The sequence below is a fragment of the Acomys russatus genome, chromosome 24 (genome assembly GCF_903995435.1).
Source record: "Acomys russatus chromosome 24, mAcoRus1.1, whole genome shotgun sequence".
NCBI classification, from domain to species: domain Eukaryota; kingdom Metazoa; phylum Chordata; class Mammalia; order Rodentia; family Muridae; genus Acomys; species Acomys russatus.
The window spans coordinates 57,163,660-57,186,143 of NC_067160.1; the positions used below are offsets into that span (position 1 = coordinate 57,163,660).

At 47.3% G+C, this 22,484-nt stretch overlaps 1 protein-coding gene across 1 annotated transcript in view; it reads left to right on the plus strand.

The window, feature by feature from the left end:
- Pnpla7 (patatin like phospholipase domain containing 7) overlaps positions 1-22,484 on the plus strand; it is a 73,013-nt gene that overhangs the window by 29,650 nt on the left and 20,879 nt on the right. The window contains 6 exon segments of the mRNA XM_051166185.1: positions 717-922; positions 3,674-3,805; positions 4,881-5,004; positions 7,540-7,653; positions 10,927-10,996; positions 19,193-19,342. Of these exon segments, the coding sequence (XP_051022142.1) occupies positions 717-922; positions 3,674-3,805; positions 4,881-5,004; positions 7,540-7,653; positions 10,927-10,996; positions 19,193-19,342 (796 nt within the window).

Here is a 22,484-nt window from a genome sequence, read left to right on the forward strand (position 1 = left end):
TTTTTGTGGAAGTTGGACTCTAAAGGGTTCAGAGGTATCACACTCTACAGAGCATCAAAGGGATGGGCTGCCCCTTCACTCCTGCATGAAAACATAGAGCAGTAAAAGGGCGTGGGAGGAGGGAAGGCACCTGTATCTGAGACTAGAAAACAAATAATAAAAGCCGGGCATGGTGGCGCACGCCTTTAATCCCAACACTCTGGAGGCAGAGGCAAGTAGATCTCTGTGAGTTTGAGGCCAGCCTGGTCTACAAAGTGAGTCCAGGACAGAGAAACCCTGTCTCAAAAACAAAACAAACAAACAAACAAAAAATAAAGTAAATAATAAAGCTACAAGACTGCCATAACGTTCTCAGTGGATATGTGCTCAAGGCTAGGTTACATATAACCTAGAATTGGCACAGAACCAGCTGCTCGTACCAGGTGTGACTCTGTGGTACTCAGTAAACTTCCCTGGGTTCTGAGCCCATGGGGCATCCTGTGACCCTGTTATGTGCATCTTCTTTTTTTTTTTTTTTCTTCTTTCTTTTTTTGTTTTTCGAGACAGGGTTTCTCTGTGTACCCTTGGCTGTCCTGGACTCACTTTGTAGACCAGGCTGGCCTCGAACTCACAGCGATCCACCTGCCTCTGCCTCCCGAATGCTGGGATTAAAGGCGTGCGCCACCACGCCCAGCTATGTGCATCTTCTTGAAGGCCGCCTTCTCTGTTTTTATCAGGATGTCAATATCTTGTTTGTGGTCTCGGGGCTGCTGCATGTATACCAGCAGAAGATTGACAGCCTGGAGGATACTTGCCTGTTCCTCACACATCCTGGGGAAATGGTAGGACAGCTGGCCGTGCTCACTGGCGAGCCGCTAATGTTCACCATCAGAGCCAACAGAGACTGCAGCTTTCTGTCCATCTCGAAGGCCCACTTCTATGAGTGAGTCATCTTGTTCCCTTCCTGAGCCATTCTGAATGCTGGAGGCACTTTCTGTTCTGCTCACCTGCCTCCTGGGTCCTCCGACCCTGCGGCCTCTCAGGGCCAGGCCTGCTGCTGGCCACACCTGCCTCTTTAGCTCTTTAGCTAGGTGGTGTACATTGGTACCGATACACAGGCGCAGTCATTTGCTCCGAGAGCTTCCACTCAGCTTGTGCTACTTTCTCTATTGATGTCTGACTCTGGCCTGGTCCTATCTCTGTCAGGACATTCTGTGGCCACACATACTGGGAGAACAGCTGGCCTTACAGTCTGGGCTCATAGCCCATCAGCCTGCTCACAGTAGACCAGGTCTGGGTGGGAGACAGGATGGCAGTCATGGAGTGGCCTGCTCACTCTCCTTCCTTAAGTTAGTATAGTTGGTTTTTTTTTTGTTGTTTGTTGTTGTTGTTTTGGTTTTCCAAGACAGGGTTTCTCTGTGTAGCCTTGGCTGTCCTGGACTCACTTTGTAGACCAGGCTGGCCTCGAACTCACAGTGATCTTCCTGCCTCTGCTGGAATTAAAGGAACGCACCACCACCACTCAGTATAGGCTGTTATGTAGCTGTGGAACCAGAAACTTGTATCTGTCTGTCCATCAAATGTGTCCTTCAGCCCCAGTGATACCCTCTTCAGCTTGTCTGAGAGGCTGCAGGCTGCAGCCTCTGCTGGCCTTCCTGCTTGTCCCTGTGAGTCCCAGAGTACATGATTAAGAATTATCAGCTGGGTGGTGGTGGTGCACACCTTTAATCCCAGCACTCAGGAGGCAGAGGCAGGCAGATCACTGTGAGCTCGAGGCCAGCCTGGTCTACAAAGCGAGTCCAGGACAGCCAAGGCTATATAGAGAAACCCTGTCTTGAAAAATCAAAGCCAAAAAAAAAAAAAAGAATTATCATTTTTTTCTGTCGCGCTGCCTCCCCTCTCATGCCGCAGCCACCTCTCTATCCATATTGCTGGACGGCCTCTTGATCCATGCCTGACGTCTGCTATGACCTTGTAGCTCTCCTGCCTGAAAGTTGGGTAGGTGCTCAGACAGAGAAGGTAGGTCAGGGGCCAGAAGGCAGTGGAAACACAGCAGCTTAGACACCAGGTTTCACCCAAGGTGCCTTCAAAACAGTAGTAGGCCAGGAAAGGAAAGCCTCCTCCGGATGTGCCTTCTCTCCTGGGACCTGCCTGGATGCCTCTGACCTGGTACCCTGATGCTGTGTCCTCAGATATTTTCAGTACACTGAGGGTGAGAGGACCTCATTTTACAGATGGAAGACATACCCAAACGGGCCAAACTGTGCCTGGATCCCTCTGCTAGCCAGGGGCCCCGGGATTTGAGCTGCATGGGTCTTCTCAGAGATACAGAGTGTGCTCTCTGTCTGCTGTCCCCTGCCCCTGCCTTGCCCGTCTGTACCGAGGGAAAGCTCAAGAGGACAGTCAGGAGGATAATCAGGAATTGCCTCATGTGCTTTTCAGGATCCCATGGCCTGCTTGCTTGCTTGCTTTTTTTTTTTTTTTTTTTTTCAAGACAAGGTTTCTCTGTGTAGCTTAGGCCATCCTAGACTCCCTTTGTATACCAGGCTGAGTTTGAACTCATAGAGATCCACCTGCCTCTGCCTCCCAAGTGCTGGGATTAAAGGCGTGTACCATCGCGCCCAGCGACCCTGCTTTCTTCCTCTTTGTTCCTTTGACTTGGCATAGCCTGATCCTTCTGTGTCCATGCACGTATGTGTGTTTGATCCTCCAAGTCTGTGTAGGATGTCTGTATAGTCAGTACATGTCCTCGTCTGAGTGTTCAGTCATGTCCATATGTTACTGTCTATGTATGCACGTCTGTGTTTCTCTCTGTGTCCTTAGTCATATTTCCCTGTGCGCCTTTTTGTACATATGTGTCTGCATATCCTTGTCATCCTTGTCTATGCTGTCTGGTGTGCGTGCGCATATGTGGACATCCTTGCTTATATATGTACGTGCCTTTTTTGTGACCTGTTAATTTTGACTTATGTGACCTTGTTCATGTGCTTTTGTCTGTATGTGCATGTGTTACATGTCCTTGTCCCTGTATATCTCTGTGTGTGCGTGCCTTTGAATGTCCCTGCCTGCATGTATGTGGTTATATGTGCATACAAGCGGCTGACGCGGGCACTTCTCACTCTGCAGACCTAGTCCAGCAGACATCATGGGGATTGTCATCCAGTCTTACCCAGTCAGCTCCTCCGCCGCTGTCATCATGTAGTGTTTACTGCCCTGGGATGGGGTCATTACCTAACGTATGAGGCGACGATCCATGCTCCTGTTGCTAACAGGCCGGCGGCTCCATCTCCTGTTACTTGGCTGAGACCTGGAGTCCCTCAGCCTTGGTCCTTCTCTGCCTAGTGTCTCTAAATAGCCCACAGGCTGGGCAGCCCCAGTCCTGGGCCTTCCATGATGTGCTTGCTGTTTCCTTGCCTCCCCTAGTCTGTCCACACAGTCACTGCAGAGATGACACTGTTCTTGGCTCAGAACCCTAGGCACTGTGCAGCTGACAGCAGAAGGCTGCCTTGGCACCATCCTGCCTCAGCCCTCAGTGTCCTTCCCTCAAAGTAAACTCAGGAGTCCTGTGGTCCGTGGGGTAGAAGGCTGCCTGGTTTCAAACGCTGTGACTCTGTGGCCTAGTAGGGTTGGACGTAAGGTGGGGAGGCCAGAGGAGGCCTCGTGGGAATGGAAGTGACCTGTGCTTGTCTGACAGGATCATGAGGGAACGGCCAGATATTGTCCTGGGCGTGGCACACACGGTTGTGAAGAGGATGTCGTCCTTTGTGCGGCAGATTGATTTCGCTCTGGATTGGATGGAGGTAGAGGCTGGACGTGCCATATACAGGTGAGGCTCACAGATGCACAGTGTACAGAGAAACCCACAGGTAGACAGTATATATGGAGAGGCCCAAAGGTGTGCACCGAGCAGACCCGCAGGTGTCTACAGCGCTGGACTTCCCTATTGATATATAGTGGCTTTCCTAGTAGACCAAGCTCCATGCCACGAAGATCGTACAGCGAAGAGGGTGAGTTTCCTTATCCACTCCCCGAGGCCTGGCACCCATGGGAGCATACTTTGACACCATCCTGGGTTCTATGCATGGACACGGACACAAATGCTTTTTTTTTTTTCTCACTCTTCGAGACAGGGTTTCTCTGTGTAGGCCTGGCTGCCCTGGACTCCCTTTGTAGACCAGGCTGGACTCGAACTCCCAGTGATCCACCTGCCTCTGCCTCCCAAGTGCTGGGATTAAAGGCGTGCGCCACCACGCTGGCAACATAAATGCATTTTTAATAGTCATCTTTCCATATGCATACACATAAACCCACACCACCCTATCAAAAGACCTGCGAGTTGTTTGAGGTGGCTTTTGTAAGGGGCTGCTGTGCTAACTGTTCTTGGGTCTTTCCCTCTGACCCTGGCTGGGATGCCTTTGCTGGCCTCATTTCTGCTTAGGTCACAGACAAACCTGGATTATAGCTGTCAATTTTTTTTTTTTTGATGCTTAAATTTTAAGCTAAGAAAAAGTTAGAATACTAATAATAAACCCACATGTGTTAGCACAAATATTTCCAAGTGAAAAGCAATTGCACTTACTATTATTTATTTATTTGCTTACTTATTTGAGACAGAGACTCACTATGTAGCCTTGGCTGGCCAAGAATTCACTATGTAGACCAGGCTGGCCTCTAACTCGTAGGCATTCACCTGCCTCTGTGTCCTGAGTGCAGGGATTAGATGGTGTGCCACCATAGCCTGGCAAAGCAACTGTACTTCACAAACCAACCAATTCAAACCAACCAATTACCAAGAAGTCTATAGTCTTACTTTGTTGCATCCTGGGGTCGGCTTGGCTGTTGTGAAGCCGGTTCTGGGAGCAGCTTAGACTGCCGACCTGAGCACCTTTGTGTCTCTGCAGGCAAGGGGACAAGTCTGACTGCACCTACATTGTCCTCAGTGGCCGGCTGCGCTCTGTGATCAGGAAGGATGATGGGAAAAAGCGCCTGGCAGGGGAATATGGCCGAGGAGACCTTGTTGGTGTGGTAGGTGCCAGCTACCCTCTTTGCTTTTCATGACACTCTGGAACCCGCTTCTCTGGCTACCTGAAGAGGAGGAGGAAGCCCGAGTGGCCCGCAGAAGGATGCCCCCCCCATGTCTCCCTCCACGTCCTCCCACCCCCCAGCTGTCCCTGTCTTAGCCTTATGGGAATTCTAGATTCTGGTCTCTGGTTTCTGGCTGCTTATTTGCACACAACCGATGCTGAAGGCCTTGTGGACTGAGGGTAGCTAGCAGCCCACCCTGGCTTCCCAGTGCTGCCCATGGAGGCAGGCTTCTGTGTCCTAAGCTGGTACTGACCAGCCCCTGAATGTTATAGTGTTGGTCTTGTAGAGCCTGTACTTCTGCCTTCTGCTGTTTTGGTTTCTGTTTGTTTGTTTCTCCCTTGAGACAGGGTCTTACTCTAGCCCTGGCAGGCTTGGAACTCATCATGGGTTTTGAGCTAGCCTTGGACCTGTGCTGGTCTTTTTGCCTTGGCTTCCTGAGTTTGGATTATAGACTTCTAAAGTAGAAAATCTGTATCTATTTTAATATACATAAGTGTTTTGCCTGCAGGTATATCTGGGTGGCTGGTGCCCAGAGAGGCCAGAGTGGTAGCATATGCCCGTAATCCCAGCACTCAGAATGCTGAGGCAGGTGCATCTCCGTGAGTTCTAGGCCAGCCTGGGCTAGTTAAAAAAGAAAAAAAAAAAGATTTAAAAAGAAGGTATCAAATCTCTCAGTACTAGAGTTGTAAATAATTGTGAGCCATTTTCTTGGTGCTGGGAATTGAACCTAGGTCCTTTGGAAGAGCAGCAGCTAGTGTTCTTTTATTTATTTATTTATTTATTTGGTGAGGGTGATTTCTGTTTGTTTTTTTGAGACAGGGTTTCTCTATGTAACCTTGACTGTCCTGGACTCACTTTATGGACTATGTTGGCCTCAACTCAGAGATCCACCTGCCTCTGCCTCCTGAGTGCTGGGAATTACAGGCGTGAGCTGCCACCACCCAGCTTGTTGTTTGTTTGAAGACAGGGATTTACAATCCAGCCTGGGCTGTCCTAGAACTCGTGCTGCAGCTGGCTCTCCTAACCATGGAGGCATTTCTTTAGCCCAAGCACAGATATTTGTAAAAAAAAAATAACTGTACTTTACAAACAAAAGTTACCTAAAGGACTATATTTTTCTAATTCGTTGTATCCTAAGGTCTGGTCTGATTAGCTGTTGTAACCCCACCACATCCTGCTCACTCTGCCTCCCCCCACCTCACGCTCACCCCATCCCCCAGCTCACACTGCCCCCCACCCCCTGCCCTTCTTCTTCTTTGAGATAGTGTCTCACGGTGTGGTCCAGTGTCTTCCTGTTGCTGTCGTACGTCATCCTGATCAAAAGCATCTTGTGGGGGAAAGGGATTATTTCACTTACCTTCCCACTGATAGCCCATCGCTGAGGAAAGTCAGGGCAGGACCTGAAGCAGAGGCTTGGAACAGCGCTGTTTGCTGGCTCGGTTCTCACAGCTTGCTCAGCCCGCTTTCCTGTACAACCCAGGAAGCTTTAAACCAGTATTTTGGGCAGTGTAGGGGATAGCAGGGTCTTAGGGAGGCCTCCTGATGTTGGCGAGCACGTGCTAATGGCCACGGCCCTCCTGTGCAGCCTCCATTCCAGCGTTGCTCCCACCCTGCCTCCCTGAGCTCTGCCTCACAGTGGGTCTTAATGTCAGAGTTTGGGATTACCCATTGGGTAGCCATGCTGTGTGCAGCCTGTGAGTCCAGTCGCAAAGTCCTCCTTGGAAGCTTTCACAGCTGGCCAGATGCTGGAACAGGTGCCTCCATGTCCCGGGACTCCCTCAGGCTCGGAGGGACACATCTGATTTGGGCCCCTATGATGGCGTCTTCTTTAGTGGCATCTCAATCTGAAGAGTGTTCAGAGTTCCCTGTGGCAGCCCATGCCTGTGTCTGAGAACTGTCAGGGTTACTAGGATGCCTGGAGTGTCCTAGGGCTTTGGACAGTAGTCACATGCGACAGTCCACTAGCTTCATGCAGCGTAAAGGCTTGGTAAGGTCATTTTGTTCTTTTTCTTGCTTCCTGAGCACACAGCTCCTATAGGCTGCTGTTCCAGCTACTTTTACGTCAACTTGACCCAAGCTAGAGTCATTTTAGAAGAGGGAACTTCAGTTGAGAAAATATTCCCCACACCCCCACACACATTATGGGGCATTTTCTTGCTTGATGACTGGTGTAGGAGGGCTCCATTTTCCTGTGGGTGGTTTCAGAAAGCAGGCTGAGCAGCCGAGGAGCAAGCCAGTAAACAGCATCCCTGCCGGCTTCGCTTAGGCCCTGCCTGGCCTCCTCTACGGTGGCTGATCGCCCCTTCCCTCCCCAGGCTGCTTTTGGTCATTGTATTTCATCACAGCAATAGAAACTCTAAGGCAGCCTGTGTCCACCTGACCTGCACATACACTGGGCTCCAGGCGTGGTCAGTCTGGCCCCCCTAGAACCTGGACTGATATGTGAGACCCCAGAGTTTGGCTCTTCTTCCTTAGGTGGAGACACTAACCCACCAGGCCAGAGCAACCACAGTGCATGCCGTTCGGGACTCAGAACTGGCCAAGCTGCCAGCAGGAGCTCTGACGTCCATCAAGCGCAGGTACCCACAGGTAAGGGCACACAGGGCATAGCTGCCCTTCTGGCCCAGGGGAGGACTTAGGCAAGTGTGCACAGTGGGAACTTGGGACACATGAGGTCATGCCCTCAGGCAGGGAGGGGCTCTTTTACTTACTGTTGTGTGACAATATTCCTGGGGAAACATGAACAAAAACCAAACTTCCCCTAGATGTGGCACTGATGGCAGACCAAAGTAAAGGATGACTGGTGTCACCCAAAGTGCAACTTGATCCACCAGGGATTTTTGCTGGGGCTCCTTACTGTCACTTAAGGTGCAGATGTGACCCAAAGACAGCTGCATCACCGAAAGCCCAGCCCAGCACCGTGCCAGCTCAGAAAACAGGGAACCTGAAGCAACTGCACAGCCTGCAGGCAGGCTCAAAAAGGTTGGACAGTGAGATGAGATGAGCCTCCGTCAGGCAGCCCTGCTGGTCTGAGGATGCTGTTCAGCAGACCTTACTGTTTATATATGCTTCCGTACGAGGCCAGGATGTCTCTCCAAGGTGGAAGGCTTTATAAAGGAGGGAATGTCTACACTGTGCCTACAGCTTAGGACTGCAGCTTGAAGAGAGCATTGGTAGTAGCCAGGGGTTGGTGGAGGAGGAATACTTAGGGTCAGCTGCCTTCCCTGGTTGTCCACCCCTCATGTGAGTGACAAGGTTACCACAGACCTGAACCCCCAGCTAACCCCGAGGGGCTGCTCCCACGCAGCAGTCTGCCCTTAGTCTTTTTTTTTTCTCTTTAATTTATTATGTATACAGTGCTCTGTGTGCATGCACACCTGCACACCAGAAGAAGACATCACATTATAGACAGTTGTGAGCCACCATGTGGTTGCTGGGAATTGAACTCAGGACCTCTGGAAGAGCAGCCAGGGCTTTTAACCCTTGAGCCATCTCTCCAGCCCACATGCCCTTAGTCCTAAAACTACTTTCCAGTGTCTATTTATGCTGTCTTTCTCTTCTCCTCCTTCCTCTTTCTTTCTTTCTTTCTTTCTTCTTTCTTTATTGTGGTACTAGGGATGAAACCCAGGCCTTGTTACATATTAATTTTATATGAATAAACCAGTATAAAATGTGTTTTTTGTCAGTGGTCCAGCAGTATCCCACTGTGCACCTCAGTCCATTTGTCTTTTCTCCAGTTGGTGGATGTTGGCATGACTTCTATTTGGGGACTATTGGGTTTAAGAGGCTGCTGAACACATCCCTTTTTTTTGTTTTTGTTGTTGATTGTTTTTGTTTTTCAAGACAGGTTGTCTCTGTGTAGCCTTGGCTGTCCTGGACTCACTTTGTAGACCAGGCTGGCTTGGAACTCAACAATGATCTGCCTGCCTCTGCCTCCCGAGTGCTGGGATTAAAGGTGTGCGCCACCATGGCCACATCACCTTTTTTTTTTTTTTTTTTTTTTTTTAATATTTATTTCTTTATTTTAAGTACATTGGTGTTCTGCCTGCTTGTATGTGTGTGTGAAGTTGTCAGATCCCCTGGAACTGGAGTTACAGACAGCCACCAGCTGCCATGTGGGTTCTGGGAATGGAACCAGGATCCTTTGGAAGAGCAGCCAGTGCCCCGTCCTCCCACAGGGTTTCTCTGTGTAGCCCTGGCTGTCCTGGACTCTGTAGACCAGGCTGGCCTTGAACTCACAGAGATCTGCCTTTCTATGCCTCCTGAGTGTTGGGACTAAAGGTATGCACCACCACTACCTGTCTGCTGAGCACTTTTTTGTTTTGTTTTGTTTTGTTTTTTCGAGACAGGGTTTCTCTGTGTAGCCTTGGCCATCCTGGACTCACTTTGTAGACCAGGCTGGCCTTGAACTCACAGAGATCTGCCTTTCTATGCTTCCTGAGTGTTGGGACTAAAGGTGTGCACCACCACTACCTGTCTGCTGAGCACATTTTTTTTCTTTTTGTTTTTTCGAGACAGGGTTTCTCTGTGTAGCCTTGGCCATCCTGGACTCACTTTGTAGACCAGGCCGGCCTTGAACTCACAGCGATCCACCTGCCTCTGCCTCCCGAGTGCTGGGATTAAAGGCGTGCGCCACCACGCCCGGCTACTGAGCACATTTTTGACAAATGTCATTATCAACAGATTTATTTCCCTTGTTTAGTTGCTAGGTCGCAAGATAGATGTGTGTTTTGGGAACTGCAGACTACAAAGTGAAGAGCACAGCCCTGTAAGATGTGGTCCCTGAGCCTAGAGTGCTAGCTGGCACCCAGGCAGTTGCTTACACTAGTTCTCATGGGTACATCACAGTGGTGGGAGTTTGTGCTTTCTCGGGTTTCTGTGATGCCAGATAGCTTTTTGTGGACTTACTGGCCTATTTTGAAGCTGTGCCACTTGACATAAGAATAATCTTTCAAAAATTAGCTTTAATGTGCCTGCGTGGTGGCCTTGTCAGCTGTCTTTGCCATGCCTGGGGGTCATGGGTGGGCTCCTTGGGTCATTTGCTACCTGGAGTGAACGTGAAACCTGGAGCTCAAGGTCACAGGGGGTTGGAGCTCAAGGTCACAGGATGTGCACTTTTTACATCTTTGGTGTTTCTATTTCTTTACTGTCACCCCTGGACTAAGCAACAACCTCATTTCCCCCTCTCCCCCCTCCCCAAGCCAAGTCCTTTTTCCTGGCCACTTCAGTTCTTTTCCTTTTGTTAGGTTAAAATACTTGACTAGGGGCTGGAGAGATGGCTCAGTGGTTAAGAGCACTCTCTGTTCTTCCAGAGGTATTGAGTTCAAGTCCCAGCAACCACGTAGTAGCTCACTACCATCCCACTTTTGGCAGGCAGGTGTACATGCAAATAGAGCACTCATATACATAAAAAAAAAAAATACCCTGACAAAAGAAACTCAAAGGCAAAACGTTTTATTTTGCTCACAGTCCCACATTACTGTCCCTCATCGTATGGAAACCGTAGGGGCAGGAGTGAGAGGACACATTTGTCCTATTCTATTCATAATCAAAAATGGTGAGCAAGGAGGGCGCGTGTGATGCTGCTCATCTCACTCCTGCCCACAGCTGAGATGAGTCTTACTACATCGGTGTAAACAGGACCATCCCAGTAGGCATGTCCAGCGGCCCTTCTCTCAGATCTCCTATTAACACTGCCTCATCTGGCTACTGGAGAATTGTGTAGCCTGTGTTGATTTCCAGACACTGACAGTTTTGAAAAAGCAAGTCCAGCGCGCTGTTTAATATCATTGTGCCATTTCAGTTCCCCGCATTTCACCATAAAGACGTGGTTTGGGATTTTCCTTCTTTCTCTATTCCAAGGTTGTCACCCGGCTGATTCATCTCCTGGGTGAGAAGATCTTAGGCAGCCTCCAGCAGGGGTCGGCAACAGGTGAGTCTCAGCTCCAGTCTTGGAGAGCTTCCTCAGCCCACCCACTGCCCCACCCTTCCCCCTGGCAGGGATAGAAGAAGGTAGCTGCAGAGGCCAGGCAGGCAGACGGCTGGAGCTGTGGGACACTGGGAACTCCTGGCACACACAGCTCCCAGGAAGGAGGGCTCAGATTTTGACAGTGTGTAGGCAGCATGTAGGGGAGCTCAACTACTTGTGAAAAGAAATGTGCCATAGCCGCCTTCTATTTTTGTCAGCTGATTAGGAAGAGGACTGGAAGAGTAGAATAGTCAGAGGCTGCTGTTGTCTGTCACGTGCTAAGGGCACAAAGATGGTGACATAGCCGTAGGGCATCAGGGACTAAAGCTCTAAGGATGTCCATGATTTCAGAGCCACCGGTTGCTCTGTGTCCCAGGGCTGCCTTCTTTCCCTGATTCCCACATACGCGGGCGCTCTGACGTTGCTCCTTGGTTCCTCATGGCTCTGTGCACACCGTGCCCATGGCTGTCTCCTGCCTCCCCCTCCAGGTTCCCTGCCTCTGTTAGCAGTCTGCATTTCTGTGCATGCCCCTTGGCCTCCCCACCTTCTGCTTATCTTCTCTCAGGCTGGCTCATTTGTGGGCTGTCCCTCTTCTGTTTCCGTAACTGAGACCGGGGTACAGTGCTGAGTGTTCATTGAAAGGACAAGTTCATGGGTAAACACGCTATTTAACCCTTTACTCTCAGGACACCTGGTCACTGGCTCACACCTAATATTTTAAGTATTATGTTTAGCTGTCTGTGCTTGCAGTGTGCGATACAGAACGAATTCAGCCTACCTTCATCAATCTGTAAGGTTCTATTTCCATATGAGGTCATATTCTGAAGTTCTGAGTGGACATGGATTTTAGATGATACCCATACTGCTCAATCATACTATTTCTCTCTTACTTTGCTTTCAGCCAGTCTGAATGTTAGGTTTGAAATAAGTTTCTTTCTTTTTTGTGTTTGTTTGTTTTTGTTTTGTTTTTTGAAACAGGGTTTCTCTGTGTAGCCTTGGCTGGGTTTTTTGTTTTTCCAGACAGGGTTTCTCTTGTAGTCCTGGCTGTCCTGGACTAGCTTTGTAGACCAGGCTGGCCTCAAGCTCACAGAGGTCCACTTGCCTGGAGCACTGGGATTAAAGGCGTGCGCCACCACGCCCAGCTGCTTGGAATAAGTTCCTTAAAGGAAACATAGTGAAGCCTAGTTTGTAGTGAGCTCCTCTACAGTCTTTGCCTTTTACTTCAACTATTTAGACCACTTACATCCAACTAAATACTCTGTTAGGATTTATGTCTACTTTCTCTCTCTCTCTCTTTTTTTTTTTTTTTTTTTTGGTTTTTCGAGACAGGGTTTTTCTGTGTAGCCGTGGCCATCTTGGACTCACTTTGTAGACCAGGCTGGCCTCGAACTCACAGCGATCTGCCTGCCTCTGCCTCCCAAGTGCTGGGATTAAAGGCATGCGCCACCACACCCGGCTCTATGTCTAGTCTCTTATTTTTCATTTTCTTCCAATATTATTTCTATTTTTGGTTACTTAACCATTTTTAAGTATCCTGGTTTTTATTCTGATTTCTGTACTCTCTTTGTTGGATGGTTTCTGTGGTCACTCCAGGGAGTAGAGTATTTTATTCTTATCCTCATCCATTAATAGCAATGATTTTTCATTGTAAGTGGAATAAGTACCTTATTAACTGACTGTTCAGGTCACATTGTTCTGTGACCTTCTCTTGATGTGTTGTGGGTTTTATTGTTGTTGCTTGGTTTCTAAAGATTTGTTTATGGGCTGGAGAGATGGCTCAGAGGTTAAGAGCACCACCTCGCCTTCCAGAGGTCCTGAGTTCAATTCCCAGCGACCACGTGGTGACTCACAACCATCCATAATGAGATCTGGTGCCCTCTTCTGGCCTGCAGGTGTACATGCAGGCAAAATACTGTATGCATAATAAAAAATAAACCTTTTAAAAAAGATGTGTTTATTTTTATTTTGTGTATCTGAATGTTTTGCTTACAAGTATGTCTATGCACTACTGTATACAGAGCCCTTACAGGCCAGAAGAGGGGGTCAGATCCTCTGGAGCTGGAGTTACAAACAGTTGTGAGCCACCATATGGGCGCTGGTAATTGAATCTGGGTCCTCTGGAATAGTGGCTAGTGCTTTTCACCGCAGAGCCATCTTGCAAGCCCTTGAGATGTGTCTTTTTTTTTTTTTTTTTTTTTTTTTTTTAAGACAGGGTTTCTGTGTAGCCTTGGCTATTCTGAACTCACTCTGTAGACCAGGCTGGCCTCAGTGATCCTCCTGCCTCAACCTCCCAAGTGCTGGGATTAAAGGCATGCACCACCACACCCAGCCTTGAGGTATGTCTTAACCATTACTTCTGCATGCCTTGAGAACCAAACATTTGCCTTGAAAAATCTGCACTCCAAAATCCAAAACTTTTTGAGTGTCATGTCAGCATTCGGAAGTTCTGTATGTAGGGACCTTTGCCGCTTTCAGGTAGGCATGTTTAACCAGTGATCTGGAAATGCTCCCAAATCTGAGAAAATCAGCTCCCCAAAGCATCCTGGCTTCTGTGATTTCACACACATGACACTTGACCTGCCTTTAAATTGTTCTTAGCTTTACTGTTCAGAAATTTGGAGATCTTTGGACTGCTGCCTTTTGGGGTTAGTTTTGCTTTATTCTGTAGATTTATATCTTTTAGCAAATTTGGGAAAATTGCTCACTTTTCTTTCTTTACATCTTCTTTCAACCTTGTAGTCTTTCTTTTCTTGTAAAAACAAAATGTCACAAATGCTGGGCCTTTTGTTATTGTCCCAAAGGTATCTGGGGCACTGTTCCCTTTTTTATCTTTTTGTCTCTATGATGTCCAAATAGAATTGTTACTGTCCTCAATATCACTTGCTCTTTCCAGTCACCTTGATTCTCCTGTTTAGCCTATACAAAGTGGTTTAATTTTTTTTTTTTTGGTTATTATTATTTTGAGATCTTGCTGTGTATCCCAGGCTGGCCTCAGACTCATTATATAGCCCAGACTGACCTAGAATTTGCCATCTGCTTGCTCTAATCTTTTGACCATGACTCCCCTGCTAGGATGACAGGTTTATGCCACTATCACTCCTGGCCTCAGAGAACTTTTTATTTTGGCTTGTCTTTGTTTTGCTAAGGTTTTCTGTTTCTGTTTGTTTCAGAAATGTTTGTGATTTCACGGTTGGTTTATTTCCTTGTTCTTAGCAAATAACCCCAACCTCTGGGCTCTTGTTTTCTCTCACTTTTCTCACTGAAATTCAGACTCCTTGCTCTAGGAGCTCACGCCTTTATTCCCAGCAATCAGGAGGCAGAGACAGACAGATCTCTGAGTTTGAGGCCAGCCAGGGAGCACCAAGACAGCCAGGGCTACACAGAGAAAATGTTACAAATGTTCTCTGTCTCAGAGTGTCCCTGTCTCAAACAAACAAACAAACAAACAAACAAACACTGGTAATTCAGTGTATTGGAAATTTGGAATATATACAATATATTGAATAAAATAAGTATATAAGTATATAACTTTGAATATTATATTCTCATTTAAATCTTCTGTGGTTGTCGGTGTGCTGGTATTTACAGCTCAAGGCCTGCCCTAGTTTTGTGGACTGTGATTTAAATGTTCACTCTGTTGTCCAGGCTCTAGTAGTTTGGTCAGCCTGTGCTTCCTGTGTCCTGTGATTGCTGGAACTCTGTACCATCTTTTGTTCCATTCCTCTGTGGGGACTCTGGAGAATGAGGCACCAAAGACAACCCATTGTAGGCTTTCTGACCAGAGCAGTGAGAGGCTGTGTGCTATATTTCCAGAGCTACCTCCTAAGGCTGAGGGTTGTGTGAGGGGCAGGGGGTGGTGCCAAAGAGCAGTCACTGAGGGAGCTGGTCAGAGAAGACCGGCTGTCTAGTCCACAGTGAGTGGACCATGCTGGGCCGGCCATGTCTGTTCATCTTTGTTTCTGTTTATTAAGAGATATAGGTTCTTTGGTTTTGAAAGATTTATGATGTTTGTTTAGTAATGGAATCTTATTTTCATTTTATTTTTTATTTTAATTTATTCAGATTACATCCCAATTGTTAGCCGCTTGTATCTTCTCATTCTCACCCTGGAATTATTTTTTATAAAGTAACTATAGTTATTTCACTCAATAGCTTTTCTTACCATTATATAAAGATATGTTTTCTCTTTCTTTCTTTTTAGTTTTTCTACACAGGCTTTCTCTGTAGTCCTGGCTGTCTTAGAACCCTGCAGAGCAGGCTGGGTGTTCCACCATCACCAGGCTAAAGATGTGTTTTAATTTTTGATAGCTAAGAGGGACATTCATTTAGCTGTTTTTCACACTACCAAACATCTCCCCAGCTTTACTTTTGCTTTTGTTTTCTGTTGTTGTTCCTTTTTTCATTAATTAATTAATTAATTAATTAACTTTACATCCTGGCCACAGTTTACCCTCCCTCATCTCCTCCCAGTCCTTCCTCCCCACATCCACTGCTCTGCTGTTTCCCTTCAGAATAGGGCAGGCCTCCCGGGCTCTCCACCAAGCATGGCATACCAAGTTGCAGTAAGAGTAGGCACCTCTCTTCGTGTTAAGCCTGGACAGGGCGACCCAGTAGGAGAAAAGGAGTCCCAAAAGCAGGCAAAAGAGTTAGAAATAGCCCCTGCTACCACGGTTAGGAGTCCCACAAGAAGACCAAGCTACACGATTGTAACATATATGTAGGGGGCCTAGGTCAGACCCGTGCAGGCTACCTGGGTGTCCATTCAGTCTCTGTGAGCCGCTATGGGCCCAGGGTAGTTGATTCTGTGTGTTTTCTTGTGACCCGTTTGGCTCCTACAATCCTTCCCCTCTCTCTTCTGCAAGATTCCCCAGGCTCCACTTAGTGTTTTTGGCTGTGGGTCTCTGCATCTGTTTCCATGAGTTTCTGGGTGGAGCTTCTCTGATGACAATTGGGCTAGGCACCAATCTGTGAGTATAGCAGATTATCATTAGGAGTCATTTTCTGTCCTAGGTCTCTGAGCTATCCAGCCTCTGGGTCCTGGCCCTCCAGGCAGTGTCAGGGGGTTCCCTTTTGTGGTATGGATATCAAGCTAGACCAGTCATTGCTTGGCCACTCTGGGTCTCCTCTTCCCTGGGGTGGGAAGAGGCTTGTTGGTCACGAAGGCAAGAGGAGCAGAAGGCGAGGCACAGGGCTCGGAAGACCATGAGCATGATGGAAGTGACTTCCGGGAACCACTTCAGGGAGATATTCAACTGTACTGGGGAAAGCAAAGGCTATGTAGTCCTTGACGAGTGGGGGGAGGGGGCTCCCAGGATAGGTGAACGTGATTGGTTGGAACTAGGCATTCTAAGGATGCTTGATTTGCATTTGTCAGCATGTTGCTATCATATGGACAGGAACGCAGTACACAATTATCCGATAGACACAAAGAGGGGAGCGCTAGCAGGGAGCTGTGCCAAAGGCTGTGTGTCAGATGTGGTTAGAGGCCTAATGACACGCTCCAGATAAGGTCAGGCAGAGAGTAAGAGGCGGAGAGAGAGTCCTCCGTTTAGTGCTGAGCTCAGAAAGGCTGTCTGCACTGCAGCCTCAAACAGCTGGGTCCTCCCCATAGGCCATGCCCACAATTTCCATGCTGCCTCTGCCTCAGTACATCTTGTAGGCAGGACAAATTGTGGGTTGAAGGTTTTGTGGCTGGGGTTTGGTGTCCCAGTCCCTCCACTGAAAGTCTTGCCTGGTTACAGGAGATAGCCAGTTGAGGCTCCACATCCCCCAGTGCAGGGAGTCTGAGCTAGGGTCACCCCCCCCCCCCCAACCCCAATTCTAGTTGTCTTTCCTTCCATCCTCCCTCCACCTGATCTCTCTTGTTACTTAGCTGCTCTGGGTCTGTGGATTGTAACATGGTTAAGTGAATACACACCATGTTTGTCTTTCTGGGCCTGGGTTACCTCACTCAGGGTGGGTTTTTTTTGTTTGTTTGTTTGTTTTTTGTTTTTCCTAGTTCCACCCATTTGCCTCCAAATTTCATGATGTTATTTTCTTTAACAGCTGAGTAATGCTCCATTGTGTACATGTACCACATTTTCTTTACCCATTCTTCTGTTGAGGAACATCTAGGTTGTTTCCAGTTTCTGACTATTATGAATAAAGCAGCTGTGAAGACAGTTGAGCAAGTGTCCTTGTGGTGGGGTGGAGCATCCTTTGGGTATATGCCCAGGAGTGGTATAGCTGGCTGGATCTTGAGGCAGCTCAATTCCTGACTTTCTGAGAAACTGCCATATTGATTTTCAAAGTAGCTGTTCACACTCCCACCAGCAATGAAGAAGAGAATTTCTCTGTGTAGCCTTAGCTTTCCTAGAATTCACTCTGTAGACCAGGCTAGCCTAGAACTCAGAAATCTGTCTCTGTCTCCCAAGTGCTGGGATTATAGACAATGTATCCCCACTGCTTAGCTTATTTTTTTTGTTTTTTGTTTATATTGTTCTGTTTTGTTTTTTGAGACCGGGTACCTCTCATGTGTCCCTGGCTGGCCTGGAGCTCATTCTGTAGACCAGGCTGGCCTCAAACCCTCAAAGATCCTCCTGTCTCTGCCTCCCAAGTTCTGTGATTAAGGCAGGCACCACTATCCCTGGCCTTCTCAACGCTTTCAAATAATGCTGTAGTGAATATTTTTATGTATGTGTGTAAGATGTGGCGCACACACGGTACATGTAAGGTACATGTATGAGTTATGTGTATGGTATATGCATGGTGCCTAGGTGCTATGTAATGAGTTTTGTATGTGTGTGTGGCATATGGATGATGTGTGCGAGATATGAAGTGTGTGTAATGTATGCGTGGTATAGGTGTGATGCTGGAGGGTGTATGTATTACCTATGTATTCTGTGCATGTAGTGTGTGTGAGAGGCACATGTATCCTCTTAATGCAGACTTGCTTCTGCCTGTCGTCATCCCCTGAGCGTGGCTCCTCATCTCTCACCCTCTCTCCCTGTTCTCAGTTTGCTTGGAATGGCAAGCTCTTCCTAAAAGTTCTCTCTCACTGTCCTGTGTCCCGTGTCATCTGGGAACATGGAGGCTGTCTTGGCTGTGGCCCAGCTTCACAAGTTGATTCCTGGCTCTCTGCCTGCAGGTCACTGAATGGGGCTCCACATAGCCACGGAGCTCCACCTGGACCTCCAAGTCAAGTCTGTGCAGACACACGTCCAACCATTTGGACTCATGTGTCTGATAGTTTCTGGGACCTGTCCCGGGGTGAGGAACAGAGAAGCAGCCAGGCATTTGGAAAGTGCCTTTAAGGGAGACAGGCGGCCCAGGCCTGAAGATGGGTCTGTGTCAGAGTAAAGGGGACGGTCGGGCGTGAGAAGGACATTGCAGAGGAGGTGGGCCACTAGTGGCCAGGGAGTCCATAGCATGACGGTGCCACAGGAAACCCTGGTCAAGTGGGCACATGCCTGCCAGGTGTCATGAGATGAGCTTACCGCCATCAGGGAAGCAGGGGAGGGGACGCACTCCAGGAGGAGGAAAATGTAACAGGATCTTTTGCAAAAATGAGAAAGTCTTTGGTCTCGCACTTGTGTTGGTTGAGTGGCCTCTCGTCCCTGCAGCTGAGGAGGGCCCGGGAGGAGGTCCAGGCTCTCCGGGTTCTAGGTGAAGCACGATGAGACCCTGGATGGCATGGTCTCAGGGAGGCTGTGCTGCCTCAGTGTCTCCTACAGTCACCTCAGGACACCCCTGCCCCACAATGCCCTTCCCTATCTAGTCTCTTCTTCCTTTGGGCTTGAAAATCCCATATGGATAAGAGATGATAAAGGCCTGTTTGTTCTCTTCCGAGCTAACTGTCGCTCTGGGTGTGGTGGTAGGAATAGTGTCAGGACGGGTGGATCTGGGGCTAGCCTCTGCTACTAGTGAGGCGGGTGGGGGTGGGGAGTGTGCTCTTGTCTGGCACAGTGTTTTCCAACGTATCTTGCTCCTTGAATTCCCAAGCTGTGGAAGGTCAAGATAAATTGAAGTGCCAACAGCAGTTTGGGTGTTGATAAAAGGCCTGCTTTAGTCATTGTGAGACTGAAAGCAGACCCTTGTCCTACTGGGTGGCACCTGTACCATGGAAGCTGTTTTGCTGGTGGCCCAGCCCTCCCAAGTTGATTCCTGGTTCTCTGCCTACAGGTCACCAGCTTGGACTTTACACAGCAAGCAGCAAATGGGACTTGGGGAACCCACCTGGCAACTTGTCCACGGTGGCAGCCATGCCTGTGTCTGAGGATGTGCCCCTAACTGCCTTTGCTCTAGAGCTCCAGCATGCTCTCAGTGCCATCGGTAAGCCACACAGAAGTCCTCAGGAGCTGGGGCTGGACTGGAGCTAGGGGAGGCTCTATTCTAAGGAGCTCTCCACATTGAGGGCTTTCAGGCTCGAGGGTCTCATGGACAGAGAATACAGTAATGTAATAATATGCTAAAAATCCCTAAGATGGGGACCCAGAGACATTAGGAGGCTCCTCTGTACAGACCATCCCGCTCCATTACAGGACCGTATTGTTTGGGTCTGAGCCTGCTGGCAGTGTATGCTAGCACTCTGCTTGCTGGGGTGGGTGCTGGGGTAGATGTCCACTGGGCTGCTGACCTGATGGAAGATGCCCGTGCAGGGACCTGTGGTAGGGGAGGCAAGAACAAGACCACTCTCTGGGTGAGCAGCTGGAGTTTATTAGTCCTGGGATGAAAGCAGAGCTAACCAGCCATCAGGAGGAAGCTGTTACATTTTAGAGCCCTGGGTTGGCAAGATGGCTCCGCAGTTAAAGATGCCGATTCCAAACCTGATGGCTTGTGTTTGATCCCAGTACCTACGTGGTGGGAGGAAAAACCAGTCCCTACCAGTAAGCAGACCTCCATACTCATGTGCACCCCCACACAAATAGATAAATAAATACATGTTTAAAATTTTGGAATCAGCCAGGCATGGTGGCACACGCCTATAATCCCAGCACACGGGAGGCAGAGGCAGGTGGATCGCTGTGAGTTCGAGGCCAGCCTGGTCAACAAAGCAGGTCCAGGACAGCCAAGGCTACACAGAGAAACCCTGTTTCAAATCACCAAAAAAAAAAAAAACAAAAAACAAACAAACAAAAAAAGAAAACAAAAAAAAAAACAAGAAGAGACTTGATACCCTATGAGAATATACAGGGGGAGGTAATCCCCCTCAGTCACAGTCATAGGGGAGGGGAATAATGGGAAAATGGGGGGGGGGAGGGAGGAATGGGAGGATACAAGGAATGGGATAAACATTGAGATGTAACAAGAATAAATTAATAAAAAGAAAAAAAAATTAAAAAAATAAAATAAAAATTTGGAATCTAAGAACACAGAATTAAAACCAAGGAGAATTCTTGAGAATTTAGAAGTTTGTAAGATATTCTGTTTTTCTTAACATTTTATTTACAAGTGCTTATGTAATTTTGAGTGAAAATATGATAAGATACTCATTTTCTTTGGTAGGTTATAGTAAAAGTTTAAAGATTGTCTCTGTAAAATGTTGTAATAATGAATGCAGACAGTATTTCCAATAATCATAAAGATACTATAAGGCCAAGTGTGGTGGCAGAGACAGGTGTATCGCTGTGAGTTTGAGGGCAGCTTGGTCTACAGAGTGATGCCAGGGTGACACATAGAAACCCTGTCTTGAAAAAAAAATATTATTAGATTATCTATTTCAGTGTGCCACAAACATATCCTCTACCCAACACAGACTACATAAAACAATGATTCTCAGCCTGTGGGTTGGGACCCCTCGGGGGTCATATTGGATACGCTGTAGATCAGATATTTATCTTATAATTCATAGCAGTAGCAACATTACAGTTATGAAGTAGCAATGACATAATTTTATGCTTGGAGGTTACCACAACATAAGGCACTGTATTAAAGGGTTGTAGCTTTAGGAAAGTTGAGAACCACTGATACAAGGAATTAAATAGTGCAAACCAAAGACTTGTAAAATTGTAAGATACCACAGTATCTATCAATCTATAAGTTATTCTTAAAATAAAAACTTAATGTAGTAGTTTGTATAGTTTAAAATTATTACTTTTGTTGTTTTGGCTTTGAGTCCTGGAATTGTTCTCTTTGTAGAGCAGGCTGGCCTTGAACTCACAGAGATCAGCCTGTCTCTGCCTCCAGAGTGCTGGGATTAAAGGCATGCGCCATCGTGCCCAGCTTGTTTGAGAATCTTGATTCATATTATATAGAAAGTCCCAGCAATTTCTGGTGACACTGGTCTGGTTGTTCAGGCTATAGGCTGAATCCAGTGCAGTGTCAAGTTGCTCTGTAGAGAAAGATTTTTTATTTCAAGTTAATTGTAGAATTACAAGAAATGGCAAGCTAGTGAAGAAAGGCCCTTTCCCAGGCTCCACAAAGATAATATGAAACATGATAGCAAGACTAGAGTGTGTATACTCTAAAGGGCAGCTCCAGATGCACTAGCTGTTCCTGTGCATGCATACATACACATGTATGTATGCGAATGCCCCTGTGACCCCGCCTTTGACACAGCTGTAGCCTGGTCGCCAGGACCAGACCAAAGCTGCAAAACTCTCATTGCCATAGAAACCTTCCAGCTGCCACTTTAAAGGCGCCACATTCTAGCAAGGCCCTACTTCGCAGCATGTGAGCAGCTGTCCTTAATCCCCGATTTCCTTCCTTCTGAGACATTTACAAAAATAGAATGATAGCATGGGCCCATGTGAGATTTTCTTTCTTTTTAAAAATATGGAGCCCTTCACAAATTGGCATCATGTCATTCTTGTTCGAGGGCCATGCTAATTTTGTGTTATTTTCGCTTTAGTGTATATGCTGCCAAAGCAGGCACAACTTTCTTTTTATGGCTAGGGCGTATTCACACCACTAAAGGCACGTTTTAGTTTATTTTACCACTCATTATTGAAGGGTGTTTGGATAGTTTCCAGTTTGGGAATATTGTGAATTAAACTGCTGTGACCGTTTGTGTAACTGATGGATTTTTTTCATACATATACATTTTCATTTCTCTGGAGCCTAAGAATATATTCAGTCTAGTAGGAAACTGCCAGGCTCTCGCTACAATATCTATATACTGTTTTGTTCTCCCACTACCAATGTGTGAGACCAATTTTCTCATATCCTTGCCAATATTCTATATCATAAGTATTTTAATTTAAAATATCCTAATAGGGGCATAGTGTTAACATGCCCTAATTTTATTTATTTATCTTTTTTTTTTTTTTTTTTTTTTTTGAGACAGGGTCTCACTGTGTTGTCCTAACTAGCCTGAAGCTCACTATGTAGACTAGGCTGGCCTTGAACTCACAGAGATCCACATGCTTCTGCCTCCTGAGTACTGAGATTAAAGGCATGTACCACTATGCTTGGTCCATATGCCCTAATTTTAATTTTTCTTTTTTTTTTTTTTCCTGTTGGTTTATGACACTAA